The 25,069-nt window shown below is 53.7% G+C and overlaps 8 protein-coding genes across 8 annotated transcripts; 2 read left to right on the top strand and 6 right to left on the bottom strand.

Annotated features, from left to right (window-relative positions):
* Positions 1-21: 21 nt before the first annotated feature.
* Positions 22-1,295, bottom strand: J4E84_007890 (uncharacterized protein; the record flags this gene model as incomplete). The annotated part of the gene is made up of 2 exons (XM_049390468.1): positions 22-1,109; positions 1,163-1,295. The coding sequence occupies 2 exons, from the start codon at positions 1,293-1,295 to the stop codon at positions 22-24; spliced, it is 1,221 nt and encodes a 406-aa protein (XP_049241928.1).
* Positions 1,296-2,934: 1,639 nt separating this feature from the next.
* J4E84_007891 (uncharacterized protein) lies at positions 2,935-7,926 on the bottom strand (the record flags this gene model as incomplete). Its single annotated transcript, XM_049390469.1, has 1 exon — positions 2,935-7,926. The coding sequence occupies one exon, from the start codon at positions 7,924-7,926 to the stop codon at positions 2,935-2,937; it is 4,992 nt and encodes a 1,663-aa protein (XP_049241929.1).
* An 833-nt stretch (positions 7,927-8,759) lies between these two features.
* J4E84_007892 (uncharacterized protein) lies at positions 8,760-11,266 on the bottom strand (the record flags this gene model as incomplete). Its single annotated transcript, XM_049390470.1, has 2 exons — positions 8,760-8,934; positions 8,991-11,266. The coding sequence occupies 2 exons, from the start codon at positions 11,264-11,266 to the stop codon at positions 8,760-8,762; spliced, it is 2,451 nt and encodes an 816-aa protein (XP_049241930.1).
* Positions 11,267-11,643: 377 nt separating this feature from the next.
* On the top strand, positions 11,644-12,266 carry J4E84_007893 (uncharacterized protein; the record flags this gene model as incomplete). Its single annotated transcript, XM_049390471.1, has 2 exons — positions 11,644-11,677; positions 11,743-12,266. The coding sequence occupies 2 exons, from the start codon at positions 11,644-11,646 to the stop codon at positions 12,264-12,266; spliced, it is 558 nt and encodes a 185-aa protein (XP_049241931.1).
* Positions 12,267-12,447: 181 nt separating this feature from the next.
* Positions 12,448-13,981, bottom strand: J4E84_007894 (uncharacterized protein; the record flags this gene model as incomplete). Its single annotated transcript, XM_049390472.1, has 2 exons — positions 12,448-13,772; positions 13,822-13,981. The coding sequence occupies 2 exons, from the start codon at positions 13,979-13,981 to the stop codon at positions 12,448-12,450; spliced, it is 1,485 nt and encodes a 494-aa protein (XP_049241932.1).
* Positions 13,982-14,487: 506 nt separating this feature from the next.
* Positions 14,488-15,030, top strand: J4E84_007895 (uncharacterized protein; the record flags this gene model as incomplete). Its single annotated transcript, XM_049390473.1, has 1 exon — positions 14,488-15,030. One exon carries the CDS (start codon positions 14,488-14,490, stop codon positions 15,028-15,030), a length of 543 nt encoding a protein of 180 aa, XP_049241933.1.
* Positions 15,031-18,667: 3,637 nt separating this feature from the next.
* J4E84_007896 (uncharacterized protein) lies at positions 18,668-20,974 on the bottom strand (the record flags this gene model as incomplete). Its single annotated transcript, XM_049390474.1, has 1 exon — positions 18,668-20,974. The coding sequence occupies one exon, from the start codon at positions 20,972-20,974 to the stop codon at positions 18,668-18,670; it is 2,307 nt and encodes a 768-aa protein (XP_049241934.1).
* A 621-nt stretch (positions 20,975-21,595) lies between these two features.
* On the bottom strand, positions 21,596-22,632 carry J4E84_007897 (uncharacterized protein; the record flags this gene model as incomplete). The annotated part of the gene is made up of 2 exons (XM_049390475.1): positions 21,596-22,275; positions 22,326-22,632. The coding sequence occupies 2 exons, from the start codon at positions 22,630-22,632 to the stop codon at positions 21,596-21,598; spliced, it is 987 nt and encodes a 328-aa protein (XP_049241935.1).
* Between the last annotated feature and the right edge of the window lie 2,437 nt (positions 22,633-25,069).

The raw sequence follows: 25,069 nt of genomic DNA on the forward strand, positions 1-25,069 counted from the left end.
GTCAGCGTCCGTTCACTGCATTCACATCACCAAATCACCAGGATTCACTCCCTCCTCATTCGCCACAATCCCAACCTCCCTCTTGAACCGTGACAACCAGTTCGGGAAATCTGCAGGAGTCTGGTTCCACGGGTCGTCGCCATCATACATAATCCATCGCGCCTGATGCTGGATCTCCTCATCGGAAGGAATATGGCAATTTGGATTCTTTGGTGAAAGCGTCGATGCCGCCCATCTCCGCATGTCGCTGTCAAAGATCCGGTAGAAGTTGGTGTCGTCGGGTAGCAGCGATCGCAACCGACCGTACATGTCCGTTTGCGCTGTAGATTCGGGTGAGACTATGGGTTCTTCCGAGAAAGTGGGAAGCGTAGTGAAGTAGTCGTGGGTTTGCTTAGATGGACTTGCGGTCCCGAGAGCGGAAGTGGATGCTTCTTTGAGCGGCGAGGCTGGCCATGATAGGTCTAGTAATTCGCCTAAGCCATGATCTGCCGGGATGTCGGTGGCTACAACATCGGAGATGCCACCGCGTTGCTTGAAGAGCGAGATCCAATTTGTGCCCGAGTAGATCCCTTTGACGATCCAATTTGCGAAAACATCGGATGGAGTACTAGACTCTTGCTCCATACGCCGGACAATCTGACATGCTTCGTGATGCAGTTGTGCATCGTCAAGTGCCTCGCCGGTCGCTATGCGCTGAGTGACGAAGCCACGAAGCTGCGCCTCTAGTGGGCACTGTTCGAAGAGATGATCCTTGGCATTGATCCGTAGCGGGAAATGTCTGCTCTCGCGAGAAGATCGAACGGGCTGGAATCTCGCGTGTTCAGTCAGCTCATGTGATGACATCATCAAGTCTCGTAGCCATGAGACTTCGTGAAGATGGTTGGTGTCTGGTCCGTGCATGACCGAAGTAGTTTCGGCTGCGAAGATAATGCGACATGCTTCTAGCTGCATCGCGTCATTGTCCGGTAAGTACCCGTGCTTGTCAAAATACCGCTGGATGAAGAACTCAATTTCGACTTTGAGCAGTTCATATGCGTTTGGTGGAGTACCCCAAGATGGGTCGCTACCTTTCATGGGGATGAGAGTGCCTCGTTCCCAGTCGATGAGATCTGGATGATGTCAGTATGCATAGCCTTCAGTGAGCAGTTCATGAGGATCATACCTGGAGGAATAGCCGTCTCGACCAGCGGTATAACGGACGCATCAAACCCCCAATCACCTTGCCAACTCGCCATCGTAACACCAGACTTGAAGTGATCGGCAAGATGATCAGTTCTCTCAAGCCATGTATTCATGGTGGTACCGCAAAATCCGCATCTTGATCTGACGTCAGGTATAGGCAACATCCAGCGCGCCATCGACCACTCAGAAAACTCGACGCCATGCACCAAGCGCAGATGTTGGACGAGGTGGTCTTTTCGATGGAAGGTGCGTTCCTGTAAGCTCCTCTCCTGGCATGCAGAGTAGTGATGTGCTTCAATATGCTTGTCATCTGGTCGCACCTCGCCGCAGAAGACGCAGCATTGCTCTCCAATCGACTCCTTGGTAGTGCGAGAGCCTTGGAGTGCGCAGATCCATCTCTCCAGCGGTAGATGAAGTGACTTCTCGTGGCGTTGCCAGTCGTACTTAGTCTTGAAGACCTCAGTGCAAAACGTGCATTGGTAGGGCATGCCAATGGGTGCGATTTTCTCCGTATCAAGACGTCGACGTCGCGTGGCCCGCTTCTTCCGCGGTGCGCGACGTACTTTGAGAGATGTTTGCGAGCCTGATGAGCAATGCCCCGAGAATTCACTCGATTGGGAGGTTCTTGCACTGCTTGCCGAAGACATGGCATAAGGCGATTCCCATGGTTGATGATACGCAAAGTCTCCAGCATCTTCATCTTGACACAGTCAGTAAAGTGCTATCAGTGCATAATATGATTGGATGACTCACGTGAAGTAGAAGCCATCGCACGCGCAATGTCGCCAACAGCAGCAGGTTCATGCTCCGGCGGCGATTCCACCCAACGTTGCATAGGGTCTTTATGATTCGACGCCATCCTAACCGCAGGCGTGCCAGGTCTTGGGATGATATCGACCGGAGTAGTGGGCGAGTTCTTTACTTGCGGCGAAGTGGGACGGACACTTTGCACCTTGCCACGCCGACGGGCATTCGCGAACCAATTCGTCAATTGCGCTTTGTTCAACCCCGTACGGTCCTGAAGAGCCATCATCTCGCCTTCACTGGGGTAAGGATGCTTTTGATGAACAGTAAGCCAGTCTTTGAGTGTACGGATGACTTCTCTGGAGAAGCGACTGCCAAGCTTAGGTCTGGATATCGATGCGCTTGGCGTAAACGGCGACGAAGAGGCGGTAGAATGATTCGAAGGGTCCAAAAACGATGGATCCATCATCCAGCTTTCATTGTACTGATTCGGCACCGCATTCGAGGCCCCCAGGGCTTCGGACAAGCCGACGAAGCTGCCATCATCTAAGGCGTGGTCCGAGGCGAACTGGCTATTCTGGAAGGCAAAAAAGGCATCGAGATCAGCTGAACTATCCATATCGATGGTTACTCAAACGTCGCGAAACATGGAGAGAAAGTTTGCGGGGTAGGAGGGTTGGTTCCCTGGGACGCGCTAGATCGTGTTCGTGCTAACCGAAGAAGGGAAAGCGCACGTGTCAAGTACGCCTTACTGACACGCTTACCTGGCCAGAATCCTTCAAGTCACGTCAACCTAGGGCAACGCTGAATGGGTTTGCAGCCTACATCAATATGCCAACGTGCAAAGTAGGTGACCCAACGTCGATGCATGTTCCAGACCTATCTCACACAGTGACAAGATGGAGGGAACGTTATTCCATTCCTCTACTTATTCGATTACTTGGTATCCAAAGAAGCTACTTTCGCTTCCTCATCACATCCGCAAGAAGACTCGCAGTCAGCTAAGGCCTACCACTGATACGTCTCACACTTGACACTCTTGAACCTGTTCTCCACGCTCAAGTCATCAACCCACTGCTCTCCACCCCTAGAATCAATGCTCATGGGCGACTTGTCCTCTCCACCTCCACAGCCAAAGTCGCGGTACCACTTGCAGTATGCGCCACCATACTGGATGATCGAGATCGGGCCCTGATCCGCAGGAGCAAAGTTGGCGCATTGCTGAATAGCGTTGATGGCGTTGTCGGTGCAGAACTGGTAGTGCGCTTGGTGGCAGACTGTTGTTGAGCCTGGGGGCCAGTCGCGCTTGGTGACCTCGTTCGCAGTCGCCTTAGAAGCTTGACACTCCACGCTCGCGACCAGGTTGGTCTTGACCCCAAACGTAGTGTGATCCGTGGGAGAAGATACGTACTGCCACGCTTCGTGCGAGCAGCCGGCTTCGAGGTAATACTTGCACCATGTACCCTTGGCCTGCATGATGAATTGGGACTTGTGGGCGACCTGGGCCGGAAAATCCGTGCATTTATTTTGGGCGTTGATGTACCAGCAGCCGGAGGCAAAGTCTTCGGAGCAGGCGAATACTTCGCCCACTCGGATGACTCTAGGAAGTGTCCATGAAGGTGCCGAGTCCGTGGGGAGAGAATCGCGCTTGGTGATATCGTCGGCGTAGATGGGCCTGTCCACGGCGGTGACCTTTTCGATAGCATGGTCGTGGGGAATGACTTCCAGCTCAGATGTCACACCGGGACCTCCGCACACTACACTCGCGAGATCCTTGAAGAAGGTCCCAATAAATGCAGTCGGATTTCCTGGCGCCGATGTGTGATGGAAAACCTCATCACTATCCTTGCACCCAGGCTTGTTGTAGTACCAACAATACGTCCCCTTAGCCTGCTCGAGGATCATGACGTTGTGGGCGGTGTTCGTAGGGAATTCTAAACAATCGTTGAGTGCATCCATGATCCAGCAGCTATCGGTTTGCTCATAAGAGCAGGTGAATAGATCGCCGACTGGGAGGTCCACGGGGCTATATCCGTCTCGGGGGTATTGACTCTCGGCAATGGTCATGTCGGTAGCTGGATCCGGTGTGCTGCCTGTTGAGGCCGCGGAAGTGATGAGAGCTACATTGGACCGAGAACCTTCCTCTCGCGCAATGATCTCAGCGGGAGGCTGAGTACGCACACAGGTGACATGAGTAAGCCTCTTGCTAATCTCCGAGGGCACGTAATGAACATCCCCACGCCCTTGGCCCGACGCAACAAGGAAGGTAGGACCCTTAGATACATCGCAGCCGTCCTTGTAGAACGAGCAGGAAACATTTCGGGGTACAGCCACAGCGATGAGATCATGCGCAATAGAGTCGCCAAGCGGGATGCACTTCTTGGTGTCTTCATCGTAGATACCAAGCTGGGAAGTGCTGCCGAATAGGAAGGCCATGGCTCCAGGGTCGGCCATCGATGTGTCTCGTGCTTCTCGCGTAATGATAGCAGCTTCAGGCTCAGTACGCATGCACATGAAATGAGTAAGCTGCTTGCCAATGTCTGAAGGCACTTTAGAGGCAGCATCCCCCTTGTTCGAGTGGAGCTGGTACAGAGGACCCTTGGCTACGTCGCAGCTGTTCTCCCAGAACCTGCAGAGGACGTTCTCGTGTACGGCCACGGCAAAAAGATCATTCGCAATGGAGTCGCCAAGTAGGATGCAGGTATTGGCGTCTTCATCTTTAATACCAAACATGGCAGTCTTGCTGAATACCCTGGCGATTTCTGGACCCTCCAAGTGTAAAGTCGTCAGTACTGTGCTGTCGACAATGGGTGTAGTAACCGCCTGCGCATCAACAGTAGGTGTAGTTTCCGCTCGGGCATCGACAACCGGTGTAGTAGCCGCCCAAGCATCGATTTCAGCATCAAGAGTATGCTTCTTCCCGCAAGCGACGTGTGTGATGTCGCGGCCAGTATAACCCGGGATATCCACACTCACGACATTGCTCCAAGGATTCGAAGCGCGGAAAATCGGGAACTTGGCGATATTGCAGGCATTGGTGTAGAACACGCAGAGAATGTTGGGTTCCAGCTGTACTCCGACAACGTCATTAGCCACATGCTTGCTGAGCGCAACGCAATCCGCATCGTTGTCGTCGTAGATGTACAAGTCGGCTGTATCGCTGAGGACTCGGGCCATCTTCGTCTTCTGGGCTGCTGGTTCGAGAGATGAATCATCCGCTCGCGCATTGACGTCGGCATAACCATCTTTCTTTCCGCAAAGGACGTGGGTGATCTTCTTGCCAACATCCCCTGGCACGTCTCGAGTGGTGAATTGCTCCTTATCGGTCGAAACGCTGAAGACGGGGTCTACAGCTAGGGTGCAATCATTGTCGTAGAACACGCAGAGAGTGTGAGCTGCAACAGTTACACTGGTAACACTGTTGGCAACACGATCTCTTAACATAACGCAGGCTCGGCTGTTTTCCCTGAGGATAGCATGACGACTCGTGCTGCTGAAGATTCTCGCAAGGGTTCCCGAATATGCCGTTGTAGCATCCGCTCGTGTCTCGATCGCAGCATGAGTGTCTTTCTTCCCGCAAATGACGTGGGTAATCTGCTTGGAAGCATCTGCTGGCACGTTTCGACTGAAGTACCCCTCCGTGGTCGAAAAGGTGAAGACAGGGTATCCAGCTCGACTGCAAGCGTTGTCGTAGAACACGCAGAGAGTGTTGGCTCCCATTTCTACCTTGGTAACATCGTGGGACATATCGTCGTTGAACCGAACGCAGGCTCTATTCTTGTCGCTGAGAACAGCCATGTTGCTTGTGCTGCTGTAGATCCTCGCTAAGAACTCCTTGGCCATCGTTGTTGCAGAAGTGGCTGTCGGGCTAGCTTCGAGAGATACAGGATCCGCTCGCGCATCGATCTCATTGTGTGGGGCAGTCGAAGGCCCGCAGACAGCGTGGGTGATTTTTTTGCTGACATCCGATGGCACAGGAACTTTGGTATAGGGGGCCTCGCTCTTTGCAGTGAAGAGAGGCTTAATAATAGTAAAGCAGCCGCTCTCGTAGAACCTGCAGAGGGTATGATCGACCAAGGCTGCGTGCGTCAAATGACGAGATACCGTGTCTGGGAGTTTGATGCAGAGCCCAGCGAAGTTCTCTTGATACTCGAAGGCGTAGCCGGTATCGCTGATGAGTCGCGCGATGAGCCCGGACGGTTCCTCGACCGCGAAAGATGGCGCCTCGAGAGCTGTATCCGCCTCTCGAGCTTCGAGCGCAGGAACATCGCTCAGCTGGTGGTCGCCCTTGTAACACCAAACATACTTGAACCTAGTCCCGTACTTCGCATCGATCTTGAAGAGGTGTTGCTTATCCAGAGTTTGAGCGGTGTAAATGGGCTCGCCTTTGCAGTCTGAGTGGCGGTCGTTATAGAACCTACACCTCAGACCTGGATCTTGAATGAAAGAATCGACATTATACGCGATATCGCTGTTTAGCTTCAGACAGTTACCCAAGAGCTTGTTGGTCATGAGCTGGCCTACGCCATGGCTGCAGACGACCAAGTATTGGTTATCCGGGGACGGGTTCATGCAGGCCCAGTCTGGTGAGACATCGGTGCCTGGCGAGACATCGGTGTCTGGAGCGACTACGATTTCCGGAGCGACCAAGATCTCCGATGAGGATGGGACATCGACCTCTCGAGCTTCAATTTCACCAGCCTGGTACCACGTATCGTCATACCGACACCTCACATGCTTAATCCAAGTTCCCCACTTCGAATCAATGTCGAATCGATATTGATGTTCCCGTGTCATCGAGTGAAAGATTTGTTTGCCGAGACATCCGTTACTGCTGTCGTAGAAATCGCAGACCGTGTTTTCGTCTTGGAGGAAACTGTCGACGTGAAGCGCAACTGGATCTGACAGCCTCATACAGTCTCCCCGATGAATGTCCGGCAGCTGTTGGGCGTGGGCCTGGGAGCAGACTACTAAGTACCGGTAGGCTGAGGCGAAGTGAGGGTACTGGCAGACCCAGGGTTTCTTTGCGACGTCGGCGTCAACAATTGTTGTCGGTGACCCGAGAGGAGAACCATCAGATCTACCCTCGATCTCACCAACGTCCCTGCGCCACCGACCAATCTTGCACTTGACATACTTGATCCGCTTTCCAACCTCGGGGTCAATCCTAAAGCTCTCTTCTTTCTCTGTAATAATGGAGACCTCTTCGAGGTTGCCATTGCACTCGTTGCTGTCGTCGTAAAACTTGCACATAATGCGCGCATTCTGAGTAAAAGTTTCGACGTGGTACCCAACGGTACTGGTCAGCGACACACACGCGTTCATCCAGTTATTGGGGATGTTGTTGGCGCTGCCACCGCCGCAGATGGATAGGAAGTAGTGGCTCGCATCGGGGTTCATACAGGCGGAGGAAGATGACGTGTCTTGGACTTGGATGGGGTCGGCGTCGTGGATGGGGAGAGCGTCTTTCTCTTCGGCGTGCTTGATGTCTTCCGCTCCCAGAACAAGAGGAGCATCGTCAAGAAGAGCATCATCAGCTCTAGCCTCGAGCTCATCAGAATCCCCACGCGGCGGCGCCTTATCACACCTGACATACTTGATCTGCTTGCCAATCGCCGACGGAATCCGGAAATGATGGGTAAGGGTAGCGACGACGTAGTCGCTGTTGCAGTAGTCGCTGTCGTCGTAGAACCTGCACATGAGACCAGGGTCTTGGACCGTGGTTGTGACTTCATGCGCGACGCCGGCGGTAAGTAGTGCGCAGACGCCGAGCCAGGTCTTGGGCATGGTGCTCGTGTTAGTGTGGTTACCGCAGATGGCCGCGAGCCACATGTCTGGCTGTTGTCCCATGTTACATTCGGTGGCAACATACTCGAGGTCGGTGACGTCGGCGGGTTGGGAGGTCGCGATGAGGGAGACAGCGGTAGACTCGGGAGTAGGAGCGGCGAAGGCAAGACCAGCGAGGCCGATCAAGCCAGCGACGAGATAGTGAGCGCGCATGATGACTGCGACGTTCAATGTCAGAAATCTCAATTTTCTCCGCAAATCATGAGGTTACTCACCGTCGTCCAGCCAATCGCTCTTGAGAGACCGACGCGGTCGCTAGCGAAGTGGATAGATGGAGTAGCGAGTGTGAAGCTTCCGCGCGGATGATGGGGCGGCTTTCGCAGCCAGAAAGAGAGAGAGGGTTGGATTGATAGGGCAGGTAGGTGGATGGAAGAGAGAAGACAGGAGGTGGCGGGTGGGGGGATTTTGTCTCTAGTAAGAGAGCGGTGGGGAGGCGCGCGAAGGCCAGGCGGGCGACAAACGGATACCCAGCTAGTGAGGTGTGGGTGGGAGTGAGACAGCAGGAGGTGACGGTTAGGCGGTTTTGTCTATAGTAGGAGAAGCGGTGGAAAAGCGCTCGTTCTACGCCGAGGCCTGGTCGGCGTCTGGACAAACAGAGCGCCAGCGAGTAAAAAGTGAGAGAAGCGAGACCCTGACGAACGAAGAGGAAAACAAGATATGCTTGGCCGAATGTGAATATTTTGATCAAGGCGCAAAGCACATGGCCCAAGACCTTTGCAATCGAAATGCGGCGGTCGACCGTAATCTCATACTACCCGCAATACTCTGATAGTCTTCCCAAGCCTGTATTAGATTCCCTGTACGATTCCATCGGATTCCAAAGCTTTTCGATAGATCTTACCATCTTCTCCAGTAGCCCGCAATTGGCACAAGTACTGTCCATTTTTGGACCTGAAGCCATTGGGACAGTTTGCTGTCCTCGCTGCGCATGTCTAGATGTGCACGAGTGCTGGCGTACTTACCTTACTCCTCCATTCCCCACCGCTCTACGGATCAAGATCGCGATTAATATTATACTGGCGATACCCAAACCCATCCATCGTGACCCAATGACCCAGAGCCTCCATCTCAGCCCAAACCTTGGGATAATGCTGTTTGATCCAAGCCTCGACACGAGTTTGCCTCTCAATATTAGCCGTGCAGTTGAACCAGCTACCTAGACTAATCCATCGTCAGTAAAATCGACGAGTACCATGCATGAGAGAAGTCAAACGTACATCTGTAAATCAGGAGTAAACCCAAACTCCTCCTCCACAGATTCTACCAACGCCAACGCCTCATCGTGATTATGATTTCGCGCAACAGCACACATATAAGCAGTCCAGATATTCTTGTCAATCTCGACATCCTGGTCTTTCAAGCGCTTCCAGATAGACTTTGCGTGTTCGGAGCCAAAGTGCATCCCTTCGCTTGATCGGAAGGCGATGGCGAGACTGTTATATGTGGGACCTTCTTTTGAATCGCAGATCTCGCGCCAGAAGGAAAGGGCTTTGCGGTTCTCTCCGGTGGCGGCGTATGCGAGCATGAGTGAGTTGCGGAGTTTGGTGTCCATCTCTACGTTTAGGTCTAGTTTGAGTTGGTTGTGCGCTAGTTCGAGGGACTCGGCATCTTGGCAGCGAGCGAAGCCAGTGAAGGCTGCGACGTAGACGTCTCTTGTTGCTGTGTGGGTCGGGCTGACGTGGTTGCGCATGTGGAAGAAGACGTGGCAGGCCATGTCGGAACGGTTTCTGGCGAAGAAGCCGTTCATGACTGGTATCCGGTCCTCTCTGGGCGTCTCGACAAACACATTGCGCAAGATTTGGTAGCCATCCCAGGCGTCTGCGGTGCTAGTCTCACCATCCAGTATGAACATGGAAAGCGCCTTCTGGATGATCGTCCGCTGTTCTGGTGAGTATTGATGTGCGTGTACCTGAAGAAGGTCCATTGCGTCGTGGATCTCGCCTCTCCGAAGATGCAACAGCGTCAGCGCTGCGACAGTTTCTGGAGCAAAACTGGCCTTGCGCTCGTGCAGGTCGTCTACCATGGCCATCAACTCATCGAAATGATGCTGCTTGGACGCGCAGAGTGCTTGAATCAATTCGTTTACGACTGCGACACTGCGCTCGTCCCCAGAAAAGCTACCCTGCAGGTTGAAGTACGCAGATCTGGCTCCATCGAGGTCGCCGACAGAGATGCGGTATTGCATCTGCATCGTATAGGTCGTCTCGTCGGGATGAATGCCAAACTTCTCTCCCAGTACAATATAGCGCTCCGCCAGGTAGGGGTCCTGCTTCGACATGCAATGCTCTACCAACGCATTGATGGTCTCGGTGTCTGGACGGATTACAGGCATTTTAGGATCTTTCTGGCGTGCCTCGTCATTTCTGCGAATCAGCACGTTGATCATCCGAGCGATCTCATCAGGGCCCTTGCCGATAGCGGCAGACCAGAGAAAGATTGCATCCCACTCAGGTTTTGAGGGCATTTCAACCTTGAGCATGTTCGCTACCACCTGTTGACCATAGGTAAGATCGCCTGCTGCGGCGCAGGCTTTCAACAGAGCAGAGCTGGTGCCGCCCGACGGCTGCGTAACCTGGTGGCCAACTTTGGTGTGAACGGGTTGCGAGTACCAGGATTTGGCCTTTTCCAGGTCTCCACGCTCAGCGTAGAATGCTACTAGTTTATTTTGCGCAGGCCTGGTCAATGGAACCGAGGCTTCTGTGAAAGCATCCACCGTTTTCGAGACCTCGGCCAGACTGTTTTCCCGGATGATCCCTCCAAGCACTGTGTTCCAGCTAGAGACTACGGCGCCACGTATCAAGGCATTCGCTGTCTTGTCGTATTTGAACGCACTAATCGCGATATCTCTTGCTTCAGTAGCCGCACCGAACGCGGATAGAACCTGGATATGCCTCGAGTTGATGTGCATCTTAGAGGGGACCTTCAATTCCTTGGTCTTCTTCTCCCCAGCTTTCTCGGCCTCTTGTTCCTCAGATTTTGCCAACTCGTCAACCACGAGCCGCCCAAAGACCATGTGCGCTTTCCCTAGGATCTCTGGCCGCTTCGACGTGTCCAGTAGTTTCTCCAGGATATTATCAAGGTCTTGCCGATATAACCATGGCTTCCCGTCTTCTCTTGAGGTCTCCAGCAGATATTTCAGTGCTTCAATTGCGGTCCCCACATGCCAATCCTCAAACGTCCCTTTTCTCTGCGCAAAGAATTCCTTGATCGCATCCGCAACATCCTTCGGTGCCGGCGGCCTGAGGTCATTCGCCCGCTTATATGACACCTCAGCCATTGTATTCAGACCCGGTGGCGCCTCTGCAGGCTTGAGCTTCCGCTTTTGCTTGAACAGCTCCCCAAAGAAAGTCCGCCGTTGCGTCTGGGGCAGTAATCGGGCGCCATGCTGGGTGATGACGCGGGGTCGGACGGCTCGGTAGCGGCATCCTCGGTATAGCAGAGGCTCGTTGGCGATGATGTTGCGGAAGACGAGGCGGGTCAAGTGCGAGGGCATGGCGGCGGCGACGTTCGCTAAGCGCAGGACAAAAGTGTGGTGACGTAGGTTGGGCGTGCAATTGGCGCACAGTGGGAAGGGTATCTAGGCGAAGAAGGCGTCCATATGGGAGAGGAAGGCGCACAAACGGTATATACACGAAGAAGACGGGATGGAAGCGGGATCCAGTGGCGGCGACGGGGAGTGAGGGGAGCAATTGCGGGAGCTCTTGCCTGCTGTGAAATCCAATTGCGCTAAGAAAGTCAACCTCCGACCGCCGAGGCCGCATCTCGAAAAGTCACGACGGCAGCGACGACGACGCCAACACCACCACAGCCGCCGAGATGTCAATAACACGGTTACCACTGCGGCCGCTGCCGTCCATAAGCACGACATGCATGCGCTACTTCTCTACCGGGTCCCATAAGCAAGGTGCGCCCAATTCCCCGACATTTACCACATATACCCCATCTCCAACAACCTCTAACCACGCGCAGGCCCCCAAGACGGCATCCTCGACATCCTCGCCAGCAGCACCGGCGCCGCCCGCCCACCCCCAAACACAAACACCGCGCGCCCGCGCACCGGCCCCTCCCTCACAGGCATGGCCTCAACCATGGGCCTCTCCGCCAACATGCCACGCGAAGTCCTCGAATCCGACCGCGCAGCCCAATACCAACGGCAAATCTACCGAAAATGGCAACCCGGCGACGTCTACGCGCCCCACGACCTCTCCGGCACCGAGCAAAAGAAGTGGAAGTACGGGCGCAAGAAGCCGCAGCAAGACGCCTTTGATGTGCTGGGCATAAATCCGATTCTGGAGTATAAGAACTTCACGATGATGTCTGAGTATATGACGGAGATGGGGAGGGTTAAGCATAGCAAGGATACGGGGCTTAGGCCGAAGAATCAGAGGAAGGTTGCCAAGGCGATTCGGAGGGCGATTGGGTTGGGGTTGATGCCGAGTGTGCATCGGCACCCGTTGGTGTTGAAGAAGAGTAGTCCGTCGAGGTTTTTGTAGGAGGGACAGGGGGTTGTATGATAGGGCAATCTGAAGAGTATATTTGAGATCTCAAGATTAATGATAGGAATGTGGTATTCAATGCGCTTGTCTCAATCCACAGTGGAAAAGTTTGAGCAGCTATACAAAACCATAATCTGCGAAACGGCCAGCGCGAAGAGCAAGTCTCTCCCCACCCCAACTAATACCCCGTCTCATTCTTCCCCTGCCTCTCAATCCACAAGCTTATCATCTTCTGCTGCGCATGCACAATTTCCATCGCATAATCCTCATCATAAAGATCATACCACCCCGGACTCTCATGCGGCGGATCCCCCGCCCAAACCATCCCAAATTCATTCGCCCTCTGCGTTTCCGGCCTCCAAATCCCGCCATACGCCCACGGACTCGTCCCAATATACGCACCCCCATTCCTAAACTCATCCATAACCGCTCCGATAATCGTTGTGAAATAAGCATCCTTGTGCGTGGTACTCGCGTCACTCAGATAAGGGTATTCCTTATCTTCATTCACCCAGTTATCGCGCGCCATGCCGAATTCCTCCAGGAAAACTGGTTTGCCAATGTCGATAGCCCATTGACTGCTGTTCTTCATAAAGTCACGCGCAAAGTCCTGGGCCGCGACTAGATTCGCGTCGCTGGCGTTGTACATGTCATATACGCCCCAGTTCTGGACCCAGCAGTGGGTTGTCGCGTAGTCGACGGTGGAGAAGTTGTGCACGCGCTTGAAGTAGTATTCGCCTTGCTTGCTTTCCAGACCGACGCTGATGAGCTGCTTGGGGGCGAGGGACCGGATGTAGGCGGAGATGCGGTCGACCCAGGGGAAGAGCAAGTCGTTGGGGTTTGGCTCGAGGAAGATGTTGTAGGGGCCTGTGTAGCCGAGTTGGTCGGAGGGTTGGGGCTCGTTGGCGAGTTGCCAGGTCATGATTGTTGGGTCTTCGGTGTAGAGGCGTCCGGTAACTGTGTTGCGTCGGCTCATGACGGTCTTGATATGGTCTTTGTACCATTGCTCGGCTTGCGTGTTGTTGTAGATGAGGTTGGCGAACGAAGTGAACTCGTCGTATGGAGCTGCGTTGACGCCTTCGACAGTGTAGTTTCCCCATCCGGTGCCAGATGTTTCGCGCTGGGGTGGTGCAGTCTGGTTCCAGCTTGATGGATATGGGATCGCGGTGTTGTTGTTTGCCCATGACACGTACTGGGCGAAGCCACCGCTCCACTGCCACTCGTTGTTGAGCGTCATGGTGGCGCGCATGCCGCGTTTCGACATCTCAGCAAGACAGATATCAAGTCCTTCGAAGACGTCCTCGTTGTACTGGCCAGGTGACTCCATGAGTGCTGGGTTCATCCTGAAGGGCTGCGGTGTTGGAGCGCCCTCAGAGGCAGCCATGATGCGGAGGTGGTTTATGCCTTTTGCAGCCATCTGATCGAGCTCTGTAACTAGGCGCGAGTAGTTGCCTCCGGCCTCTGGGCCTGCCGCAAGATTCATGCAAGCCCAGTAGTTGATGCCTTGAATATGTCAGCCCACAACTTCTATGGGAGAGAAGGACATCCTTACCAGTAAGATAGTACAATCCATCTTCATTATACAGCCTCAATCCATCCACATATACAAAGTCGTCGTCGGGAATCGCACTCCCGTTATGAGCCTCACCCCCTCTCGGAAGCACAGAGCCCGCAGCCAACGAGGCGAACAACACCTGAGTCGCGACTTTCATCTCGACAATCCAAGGATAATAATATGGCCTGAACAAGCCATTACCGCAGGCTCACATCAAAGCTTATATATCCATCCGCCTATCCCGAAGCCGCGGTCCGACTATGCATACTACGTCCTCAAGTGCCGGTTGACATCATATGCGGAGCAAGAACACCCCGACGATGCTACCTTCTCCATCGGAGTGGAGATCGTCGCTGTGCGATTGAGCGAGGTGTGGTAGTTCTTCCGGAAGCCATTGCACGATTATCGATACACACGCGTATAGAATGGTCGTGACGAAATGGCTCGGAGTGTGGATCTCCGTTGTAGCGTTGGAGTAGTGTGCTCAGGAAGTGGGTCGCTGGCGTTGGAGACAGTTGCCAAGCCCCGAGGTGCCGACGTCTGTTAAAAATCCGTGCGCAAGCTGATGACCTCGATACCTTTGGCGCTGGCGCCGTGGTCCTACGTGTAATTCCACTCGACTGTCACGACCAACTCTTCAACTCCCACGACCAGTCCTTCGCCATGGACGACGACGAAAACGACGAGATCGCAGCGGCCATGGGCTTCGCCTCCTTCGGCGGAACAAAGAAACGCAAATTCGACCACAACGCCTCGCCCAAAGCTGGACCTGATGCGAGCGGCGCCAACTCCACCAAACTGGGTGTCAGATCGAAGAAAGTTGCCAACGAAGACGAGATCAACCTCGACGACGCTGCATCCGACGCTGTGTCTGACTTCACAAACCCCACGCCGCAACCCCACAACAACGTGCCGGGTAAAGCAAAGAAAAACCAAACTGCCGACTCCGGCCTGGCTGCTTTTCTAGCTCGCGGCCAGAACCTACCCGAGAAACCGGCTGCCACCGAGAGCAGCACTCCAAACCTTGCGATGTCTGGCGACCCGCCCGCGGCAGAGATGGTATCATTCGGCGGTCCACCAATCTCCAAGGCTGAGCTGAATGCGTTGCGTCACGGCGTGAGAATGGAGAATGGGGATACGGCATACTTTCTACCGAGCTTTGTTGAGGATCCCTGGGCGAAGCTGGGAAAGCGTGGAAGTGGATGAGTTGGATCTGTCATCGGCTCTATGAAAGGCGCTGTGGAATGAATATGGGAGAGAAAACGGGTTATGGTCACCGCGCAGTCTTCCTCACACCCCTCCTGGCATACCGCAACATCCCTTAGGGATACGCAAGCAGCACGAACATCCTTCTCGTAATTAGCGATGCAAATGTAGCATCTCCTTATTCAACAGGAGTAAGGAAATGCTACATTTGCATCGCTAATTGAGAGAAGAGTACAGCGCAATATCTCCGTAGATCCCTGACCAGTAACATCATCCTTCTCGTAATTGGCGATTAAGGACTTTCATCTCCATATTCCTGTTGAATATGGAAATGCAAGTCCTTAATCGCCAATTGAGAGAAGAGCACAGCGCAATATCTCGCATGGATACCTAACTAGCAAGAACATTCTTCCCGCAATTGGCGATGTAAACCCCCATTGTAGGATTTATCCTGTTGGATACGCGCAATGCACGCTTACATCGCCAATTGAGAGAAGAATGAGGAACAAGCAGAGACTTCATTGGCACTCAGGTAGTCATCAGCGCCGTGTCATCCTCTTCCTCTTGGACGATCGTCTGTTATAGCATAATGGGGAGCGTTCAAGAGGAAGAGGATGGGAAGGTGATGATGATTGCTTGCCTGTCTGCCTGGCGTGTTGGGTGTTGGACTGCGGGGGAAGGAGTGGGGATTTGGAAGGCTGAGTCTTCTAAGTGGTGATGCAGAAATTTGATTTCTTCAATTTTTGCATCACCACTTTGAAGACTCTTCTGTGACATTTCCATGAGTAGTCCATCAACACGGCAACGTATTCGTGATCTCTGGACATTGTGGAGGGCTGGGACGGCTTTGAGAGTGTAGCAGAGATTAAACAATACAAGATTGTCTTCAGGAGATGATAGCGCTGGCCTTGCAGGATATCAAGCCTTTGAGTTCTTTACTTTAGTCCCCGGAACGCCTCCGCACCCGGGGCGGCCGATCGCGAAGAGTAGCCTCGCTCTTGTGTGGCTTGCGTCCAGAACGCGTCCGCACGTGCTTTCCAGGGGTCGCGCCAATCACCCGCTGCGCTACTCGCTCGCCCTCATCAACTTCATCCTGCGCAATGTCTTTTTCTCCACGATGGCTTTTAGGTCCTGTTTATGGGCTGATGTTCGCGACTGCCTAGTCAATATGCTTTTGAGAAGGGAGCTCGATGAGTGCGCTTGTGGCTTTTCGGGAACGCTTGCGTGAGGCTATCGTGAAATGCAGGTACGCGGGCAAGCCACTTCGGCTTCGAGCTTTTAGAACTTTACTGCCATCTTGTGTGCACATGCTCGTTAGCTAAAAGGATAGATATATACCTATGCGGCTCCCAACTCTTGTTAGGACACTCGTCTCACTCTCTACGGGCACCTCACCAACAGTCATTCCCTCGCTCGTCGTCAATCTGTCACTCCTTCCACTTCAGTATAACCCTTAATTCCTAATATCATCCACCATGCGCTGGACATTCCTCCTCTCCCTTTCAGCAGCGGTAACGCTCGCAGCTGGCAAAGTATCAACGAACGCTCGCTGCGGAAACGCGTACAATGCCTTGCCACGAGGCATGACCTGCAAAGGCTCAAAGTGGGGTGATTGTTGCTCGCAATACGGCTATTGGTATGCCATCTACTTTCCGTTTTGCAAATCATCAACTAATGTTTCGTGCAGTGGAAAAACGAAAGACTACTGCGGAACTGGATGCCAGTCGTCGTTTGGTACTTGCAATAACGCAGTCGCACCAGCGCGTACTTTGACAACATCTAGCCGCAGTAGTACCTCGACCTCGACCCGAACAGCTTCGTCGGTAGCACCGTCATCTACCCCTGCAAAAGTTAAGGTCACCACCAACGCTCGCTGTGGCGACCTGTATGGAGCCTCGCCCGCGGGAATGACCTGCTCAGGTGGGAAGTATGGCGATTGTTGCTCGCAGTACTCGTACTGTGGTAGCGGAAGCGCATACTGTGGAACTGGTTGTCAGGCTGGATTCGGAAAGTGCGATACTGTTGTGTCTTCCGCTCGGTCTTCGACTTCTACTTCTTCGTCTTCCAGCCCTTCGAATTCCAGCTCCTCCAGCTCCAGCAGCGCTTCGTCCTCTAGGTCGACTCTACTTTCCACATCGACCAGCGAAACTACCACAAGTACAGCCTCGAGCTCGTCGACTTCCAGCTCTATCAGCGCTTCTTCTTCTAGTCCAGCTGAACTGTCTACATCTACCAGCGAAACGACCATTAGCACCGCCTCAAGCTCATCATCAACCGACGAATCCTCAACATTACCTTACTCCAGCTCGTCATCTGATATCTCCGTAACTCCTGAGACAGCAACCTCCACGACCTCTTCATCAACACCCTCTCCCTCTCCGTCTACTGCGGAGTTCTGCGGCACAAAAGGTTACATCAAAGAACAACCTTCCACCTTCACAAGCAGCCCTTTCACAACTATCGAGGATTGCCTAGCCAACTGCCGGGCTGAGAGTAGATGCGGCAGTGTAATTATCTCCCTGAGCGGGTGCTATCTAAACGAGTCGCCCATCACCAGTACAAACATCGACCTTGGGCCAGGATCCCCTCTGACATTCTACAACCGCGAGTGCGGGATCAGCGCCCCGGTAACAACCACGCTGCCTGTAACACCGGCAACATCTACGACCTCGTCATCAACAACCTCTGTTTCTCCGACTGCTACTGAGCTCTGTGGCGTGGAAGGAATCGACAACATCAACCTCCAGGTCATAAAAGCCTCGCCATTCACAACCAACGAGGACTGTCTAGCAAACTGTCGCGCAGAGAGTGAATGCCGTAGCTTCATCATTTATAATAACACATGCTATCTAGCCCGGATACCTATCACCGCTACGAATGTCGACCCTAGACCAGGATCTGGTCTCACATACTACAACCGCGATTGTGGTACTAGCGCCCCAGCAGCCACGATGCCGCCTACAACACTAGCAACATCTACATCCACCACGACCCCAACTCCGACTCCCTCAGTCTGCGTCCCCGCCGCACCAACAGTATCCTGCGTCAAATACCCCAACTGCCCCCAATTCACCACCCCACTCTCCAACGCCTGCGCCGCCAACAACTCCCAATGCAAAGACAACTACTTTGTCCGCTGCGGGAACATCCCCGCCGCCGGTTCTCAAGTCATCCTAGCCCTTGGCGGTATCCCGAACGCAGACGTCTGCCGTCAACGGTGTGATGAGTTAAACAACTGCTCGGCGTTCGCGTTCAAGTCTTCAAGCTGCATTCTGTATAACACAATCAATGGATTCATCTCGGATTCTGCGACTACTTTTATCAGGATCTGTGCGCATAGTTGTGCTGCGCAGCCGGTCAAGAGGAATGAGGAGAAGAAGGATGGTAGTGACAAGTCTGTCAGTATCGCGAAGTGGACGCAGGGGAAGAAGCATAGGGAACCCAAGGATACCTAAAGGCATATCATCGATACATAATAGCCCAGTATTCTCATAGCGATCAACTTCTATATTCTCTCACAACAGACTCTTTCATCCCCAATTTTAAACTCAGCTTCGAATTCCTACACACTCTCCTCTCTTCCTCCCATCCCATCCCATCTCATTTCCCCATCCCATCCCATCCCCCCTCTTCCCCCTCAAGAAAAAGCAACCCACGCCCCGCACACCCACGCCTCAACCGCAAGCACAAACCCCGCAATCGCCATCCCACTCCCCACTCTTTGGCTAAACTCCTTCCGTGTCAATTTCCCCTCGCCGGCACCAACTAGAATCCATGCTGCGGCGGCGAGAAGACTGATGAGCAGGAGGATGCCCATGACGAGGAGGATTCGCGGGCGGGAGAGGGTGTATGTGAGGTGGAGCGTTGGTGGAGAGGGTGAAGGGGAAGAGGTATTGCGTCGGGCCCAGGATATCCAAGTGTAGTTCTTTCGTCCGATTTGGGGGTTTTTGTATAAAGCCAGTAAGTCGTCTGAGGAGGGAGTTGTGGGTTGGCTGTTCTGGGGAGAGCGAAGCGCAGGATGAATATCGCGGTCGTCCTTGTTGTTGCCGTCGCCATTGCCGTGATCCCAAGTACTTCTTCTCTCAACATGTATTCCACTCAGCGTCCTCGCGCTAAACGTCCTCCGGAACCAATTGCCCGCCAACTCGCGATTCGCAGCCCTCAGCGCAACGGCGAAAGCTTCGTCGTCGAAGTCGGCGGAGCGCTCTTTCTTCATCATTTTACCGCTGTGATCCATTCTATTTTCGCTGTTGCAGTTACTCATACTGCTCTTTGTATAGCTGTGTTTCGGAGTCCAAGACGAGGAGGCGTACGTTGGAATGACGATTCTGGCAAACTTCTCTTCTCTTCCTGGCAATGACAGCCCAGCCTGCTCTTCATCCACGTTACCACACGCACACGCACATCTCCCCCTCCCCATACCCCACGTCCACCTCCTCAACCCAACCAAAACAACAACACCACCCTCCTCCACACTCACCCCTCCCCTCTCGCCCCCACCTCCCCGTCCCCTCTCCTCAGCACTCCCCCTCACAACCCCCTGCGCACTCTCATTCCTCTCCCTCCGACTCCTCATATCACATTCCTCCCCATTTGCATTCCCCGTCATAAGCCCCAGAACCTCCTTCCCCTTCCGATCATCATACGGACTCTTCGGCTCATCTGCAAACGGAAACGCACTCGTACAGCACGAATTCAACCGCGTGTAATCCTCCGTCGTGCGGTTCGAGAGCGAGAAGTTGAGGGCCGAGAGATGGGAGTCTAGTATAGTACTAGCATGTTTTTGCGGGATGTAGCTAGGCTTCGGGATGAGGAGGTCATGACCTGTGTTGGTAGTTGCGGTATTGGGGACGGAGAAGGGGTTGGGTGATTTGATAGCCGCTGGGGAGTAGATTTGTGCGGTGCGGTGGCGGCTGGCTCTGTCGTCTTGGTTTTCATCGCCGGTTGATAAGGGGGATAGGGTGACGTGTCGGTTAGCGGAGAAAGAGGTGGATTTGGGCCAGGAGGTTGAGGACGCGGAGTGCAGGTATGTGCGGCCTGCTGCGTTTGCCATGTCGCTACTGACTCGAGGGTCTATACTCCGTGGTTCTGAACTCAAGGCTTCGAGAGCGCGCATGGTCATGACGTGCGCGTTGATGATGGAGTCTGCGAGGACACTGTCGGAGGTGCTGTTTGATGACGCGGTCCTTCTGTGCTCTCTGCGAAATGTCGGGCTTTGCGGTAGAGCGGTGAGTGTATCCTCTAGAGGTCCTGATGTAGAGAACGGTGCTGAATTGACCGATGCCATGAGCGGAGAGTTAGGCAAGGACAAGTTGCTGCGTAACGAGTGTCTCGGCGAGTCGATACTTGACCTGATGGATCTATTGTCCACCAGGCGCACATTATCCTTGTTCAGACGCGTTAGAGACATCTTTCGTGCGTGATTGGTTCCTCGACCAGAAGCTCGCTCATCGCCGGTTCCACTGTCATCAGTCCCAGAGCCAGAAACATCTGCAAGATCTGCGAGCCGAGGAAGCGAGGTAATGGTGCTGCGTTGCCTGTTCCTTCCGCGCTGCGCATTCTCACCGTCGGCGTGGATGTCGTACGGGATGTCTCTCAGACCCGGCCCTTCGCTTGTAATCGGACTCTGTATCGTTTTGCTCATCCTGTCCTCCCATTCTGATTCCGAAGAGAAATCGTCGAAGAAGTCGGCACGATGACCTAGCGCTTTCTGCATCGTTTCGCTGACGTCAGGATAGACTGATATTCGTCTCTTTTGTAAAGCTTCGACAACGCGTGGATATGCTGCCAAGGTAGGAGACAGTCTTTCGAAGGGGTGCTCGAGGAAGATGGGATGAGCCTTGTCTGATTCAGCGGTAGAAGACACGGGGTGCTGGTTAAGAGGCGAGAACTTTGGCGCAACAGATCTCGAGATCGATGGTGTCCGGGTTCGCGCAGTCTCCATTGTCATATCTCTCAACACCTCGATTCATCACCGAGGTTCGCTAATCTCCGCACGTCATCAGGACATCCCGTCCACCTCTTAATAGTATCGACACGATAATCCCTGAAACACATACAGTACGAATACGGGAGATATAGACGAGGACAAAGGCGAAGCAAGGCATATTGGCGCGGGGGGTGGTGGCGACTAGCGGAGGATTGTAGCAAACAAAGGCGGTATGCACCTGGTACTGCATGTCTACATCCGGCGCTTTACCAGGTCCATGACAGCGGTAGCGATCGCAAGGCTTTTGTCATCTTGGCCGGCTTTTGGTTGGGCGGGAAGAGTGGACTGCGGATGCAACCGCATTCCGATGGGCCCTGGCTTGCACAGACCTCATGGCCGCCCAAAACCGGTACTTTGGACGTAGGAAAGATGAGTATGTGAGAACAGTATCTATTGGCGAGTGGGACGAAGGGTGGATTTCGCCCAGAAAGCCCCTTGCTCTATATCTAAGCGCGGAGGCGAAAACTAACAACGCCATATGCAATGCCACCAAATCGTTCGTGATCAACATGAGATGGACATGGAGTATGAAAGAAAAGCGAATCCGAAAATTGTAGGAGGACTGTGGCGAGTCCCTTACTCGCCGTCGCGGTCGAACATCTTCGTCATTGCCTTTTGCGCAAGCTCTACACCGGCAAAGGTGGCTGCGTTGGCAGGCACTGCTCGTGCCATGGCTGGGCCAATACCAGGGAAGAAAGCCTTGAGACCACCGCTCGCGTGGATGCCCTTGATGGTTCCGCTGATTGTTGGTCGGCCTTCGGCACTTTGCAACCGCGACTTGATGGTGTCGACTGGGAAGACGGGTATCCACATGGCGATACCGGCAGCACCACCAGCAACCATGACGGCGCCCATACTCAGCGACCCCGGCTGACCGGTGATCGGGTCCTTTGGCGTGAGATTGCGCTTGACGGTCTCGTATGTCGCAAAGTAGAGGGCTGACCCAGGGCCGTCACGCGCCAGTGTCATGGCAGAGCCGCGGTATACTGACTTGATGCCGCCCTCTTTGTATAGCTGCTTCACCACATCCATGCCACCAGAGTATTTTGGCTTCTCCCCAGGCGCCAGGTTCTTTTGTCCCTGAATCTGTAGGAGCACCTTCACGCGCTCAAAGGGTGCGGTGATGATGGTCATGGGGATGGCGCTGAAGAAACCGGCGGCGGAGACTTGTGCGACGCTGAACTGGTTGTTCTCGACCTTGGATACGCTGGATACGAGTTGCTTGCCGAGATCGTAACCCCAGAAGGACACCGCGACTGTCAATTGTCAGCCTTGGTTATTCATATACTGGTCGTCCTGTACTCACACATGGGCGTTACACCAACAAGCGGCGCAGAAACACCTGCATACAGCCCCCTAGCTAGTCCTTCCTTTGCGATGGTTTTCCGCACGACGTCCATAGCCCCGCTGTAGACGCCCTTCTCTGCCGTCTGCATGCGCACCTTGACCAGATCAAAGGGATGGCCGACCACGACAGCAAACACTCCACCCACACCTCCCGCTAACAGCGCCCGCAGCGACTGCAGCGAAGACTTGGAGGCTGCCTTGACATCTTCTTTTAGCTCAGCCGTGTTGGGCAGCTTCTCAATGACCGAATCCGCCGTGTTTGACATGGTGGGAGCTGTAGTGGGGTCGCGTGGGATGGACAGGCGCGCGTAGATTTCGGATAGAGGCAGCAGAAGCAGATACGAGGACCAAAGAAGCCGTCTAGAGCAAGAAGATACCTACGCGACTGCTCCCACAATGCGATGAAGAGCGAAAATGCGTGGCTGATGTGGGCGAAAGCGGATTTGGGTTTCGCATGTGCAAGCTCCAGTGCTCCGGAGAGCTGGTGCTGGGCCTACGTCGGTCCAGCGTTCGGCTGTCCATATGCCGAGGCTGATCGGCGCCGAACAACCGCGCACCTCGTGTGAAAACCATTGACTGAAGAACGTCATGTGAGGGGTGTTAAGTGCCAAGTTCATCAAGCAGATGGTGTTTGGTTCGCCAAAGAGAAGGAAGCGAATGGATGGAGTCTTATAATCGTGGAAGGAGTGATGTGGCTTCACATACAGAAAGCTTGATCCTCCGGTCGACCGGCGCGAGACACACACTATGGCAGCCGGTGAACTCGCGATGCTGGCATTGTCTGTCACGTATTCTGCTGTTCTCGTCAGACTTGGAGATATCTACGCGTAATTCCAATCCTCGCTATACCAAACTTTTACTTTCCAATCTTCTCCCAACATGTCTAGTCGGTTCATCCATCACATTCGCGCCTGACATCAAAGCGCGAGAGAAAACAGCCAACAAACACAATCTTCATCACCCGCCCGACAGTCAAGCGCACAAGTTGTTTCTTCCTAGCAAACCCCTCTGATCTATATATAACATACTACCTCACTTGCAATTCTCTTCCATCCACATCAACTACCATCATCAACACACATCTCTGGGGTGTGCATCACACCAGCGCTACAACCTGGACCGTGGGTCGCCCAAAGGGTTTACACGGTAGGAAGGGCCTGTAGCGGGAGGCTCTTGAAAGGGCCGGTTGGCAGAGCGGTGGGGCTGTTCAACACTGGGGGGTGAGGTATGGCTTTGATTCCCTGTCCTTTTCACCTGTTCTACGAAACATTTGAGACGAAGAGCTGACATGACACAGGTGTATGAGGACTGACTACCAAAAGCGGGGTCATTGCATACGAGGTCCGATGTCGAAGAGAAGAGATTCCGGCACGAGACCAGAGAGACACAGATGGAGATGTGTGCCGGCGTTGTGTCGAACCCGTAAGAAGTTGAAACGGGTGTATACGGTAGGAAAGATATTATAGGGACGCTCTTGATCGGGCTGGTTGGTAGAGAGGTGGGGCTGCCGACATGAGTGCGAGGTATGTTCTCTCTCCTTCCCTTTCCCTTGCCCTCTCTCCGCCCGAGACATACGATGAATTGCTAACATCACGAAGCTTCCCAGAGAGGAACGCCGCAGCTCATAGTGGTCTTCAAAGAAGAACCACACCGAACGCGATAGCCCTCATAGAACGGCATTGCGGAGTTCGCGACGAATTCTCCAAAGAGAGAATTTCTTTTACCTGGGCGCCCAGGTCGAAGGGGTCTGTATCAGACCAGTAACCTCGAGAGGGGTCTCGTCTCAGCCCGCTTGTTGAGATACCCTACCACATTGCACCGCGTGGTCAAAGGCGTCAAGACAAGAAGGCTGGAATGAGACCCCTCTCTAGGTTGGGGCTTCTTAACGGGAGCGGTTGGGGGAGCGGAGGGACCCTCGACGTATGTATTTCTTTTCGTTGGCTTTGACTCGGCTTGGCTGGGGGCTGAAGAAGAGATGGTGTCATCAATGTGGTCTGGATTCTCGTCACGTAGGCTGATATGCGCATGCACTCAGGAAGTAAGATAAATCCGGTCGAAAGTTGCTTTCAACCTTTCACTATCCGACTTCACAGCACCTTTACCCCACTAACTTCACTGTACGTACACCAGGCATCAGCGCCTCCCCACCACCGCCTTCACTGTAACCACACTAGGCAACAGCCCCCTCCCCTCCTCTATATATTCCCCCCCTCCCACCAACCCCTCCCCTTCTCTTCCCCTCATCAAACTGGCGTCTGCAACAGACCAGTCCCTCGAGACGGAACTTCATACGCGTTTGATCCAACAGATTATCACGTGTCACCAGGAAAGTTTACGACCGGCCGGCGTAGCTTTCCAACGGTGATGCAGATCGTCTGTCTGACGAGCGCGTAGGAGTCTGATTTCGAGGGGGGGCTTCTTAACGGGGGCGGTTCGGGGAGTGGTGGGACCCTCGGCGTGTGCGTCGTTTCGTTGGCTGCTTTACTCTAGATTGGAGAGAGGGCTGAAGAAGGGATTAGATGGTGTTGCGATAGAAATTGAGATTGAGTCTGTTCAACCACGCTGATGAGAATAACTGTAGAGGGATGGGAAGTGAGGAGTGACAATGTCTAGATCAAGAGCAACGTTACAACTATACGAAGCGTTTAGCGATACTAAATGATTAGCGATGCAATGCACGTATTTTCCTTCGCGAATCCTTCA

The sequence above is a fragment of the Alternaria hordeiaustralica genome (assembly GCF_023758085.1).
Source record: "Alternaria hordeiaustralica strain BMP 2776 chromosome Unknown scaffold_18, whole genome shotgun sequence".
NCBI lineage: Eukaryota > Fungi > Ascomycota > Dothideomycetes > Pleosporales > Pleosporaceae > Alternaria > Alternaria hordeiaustralica.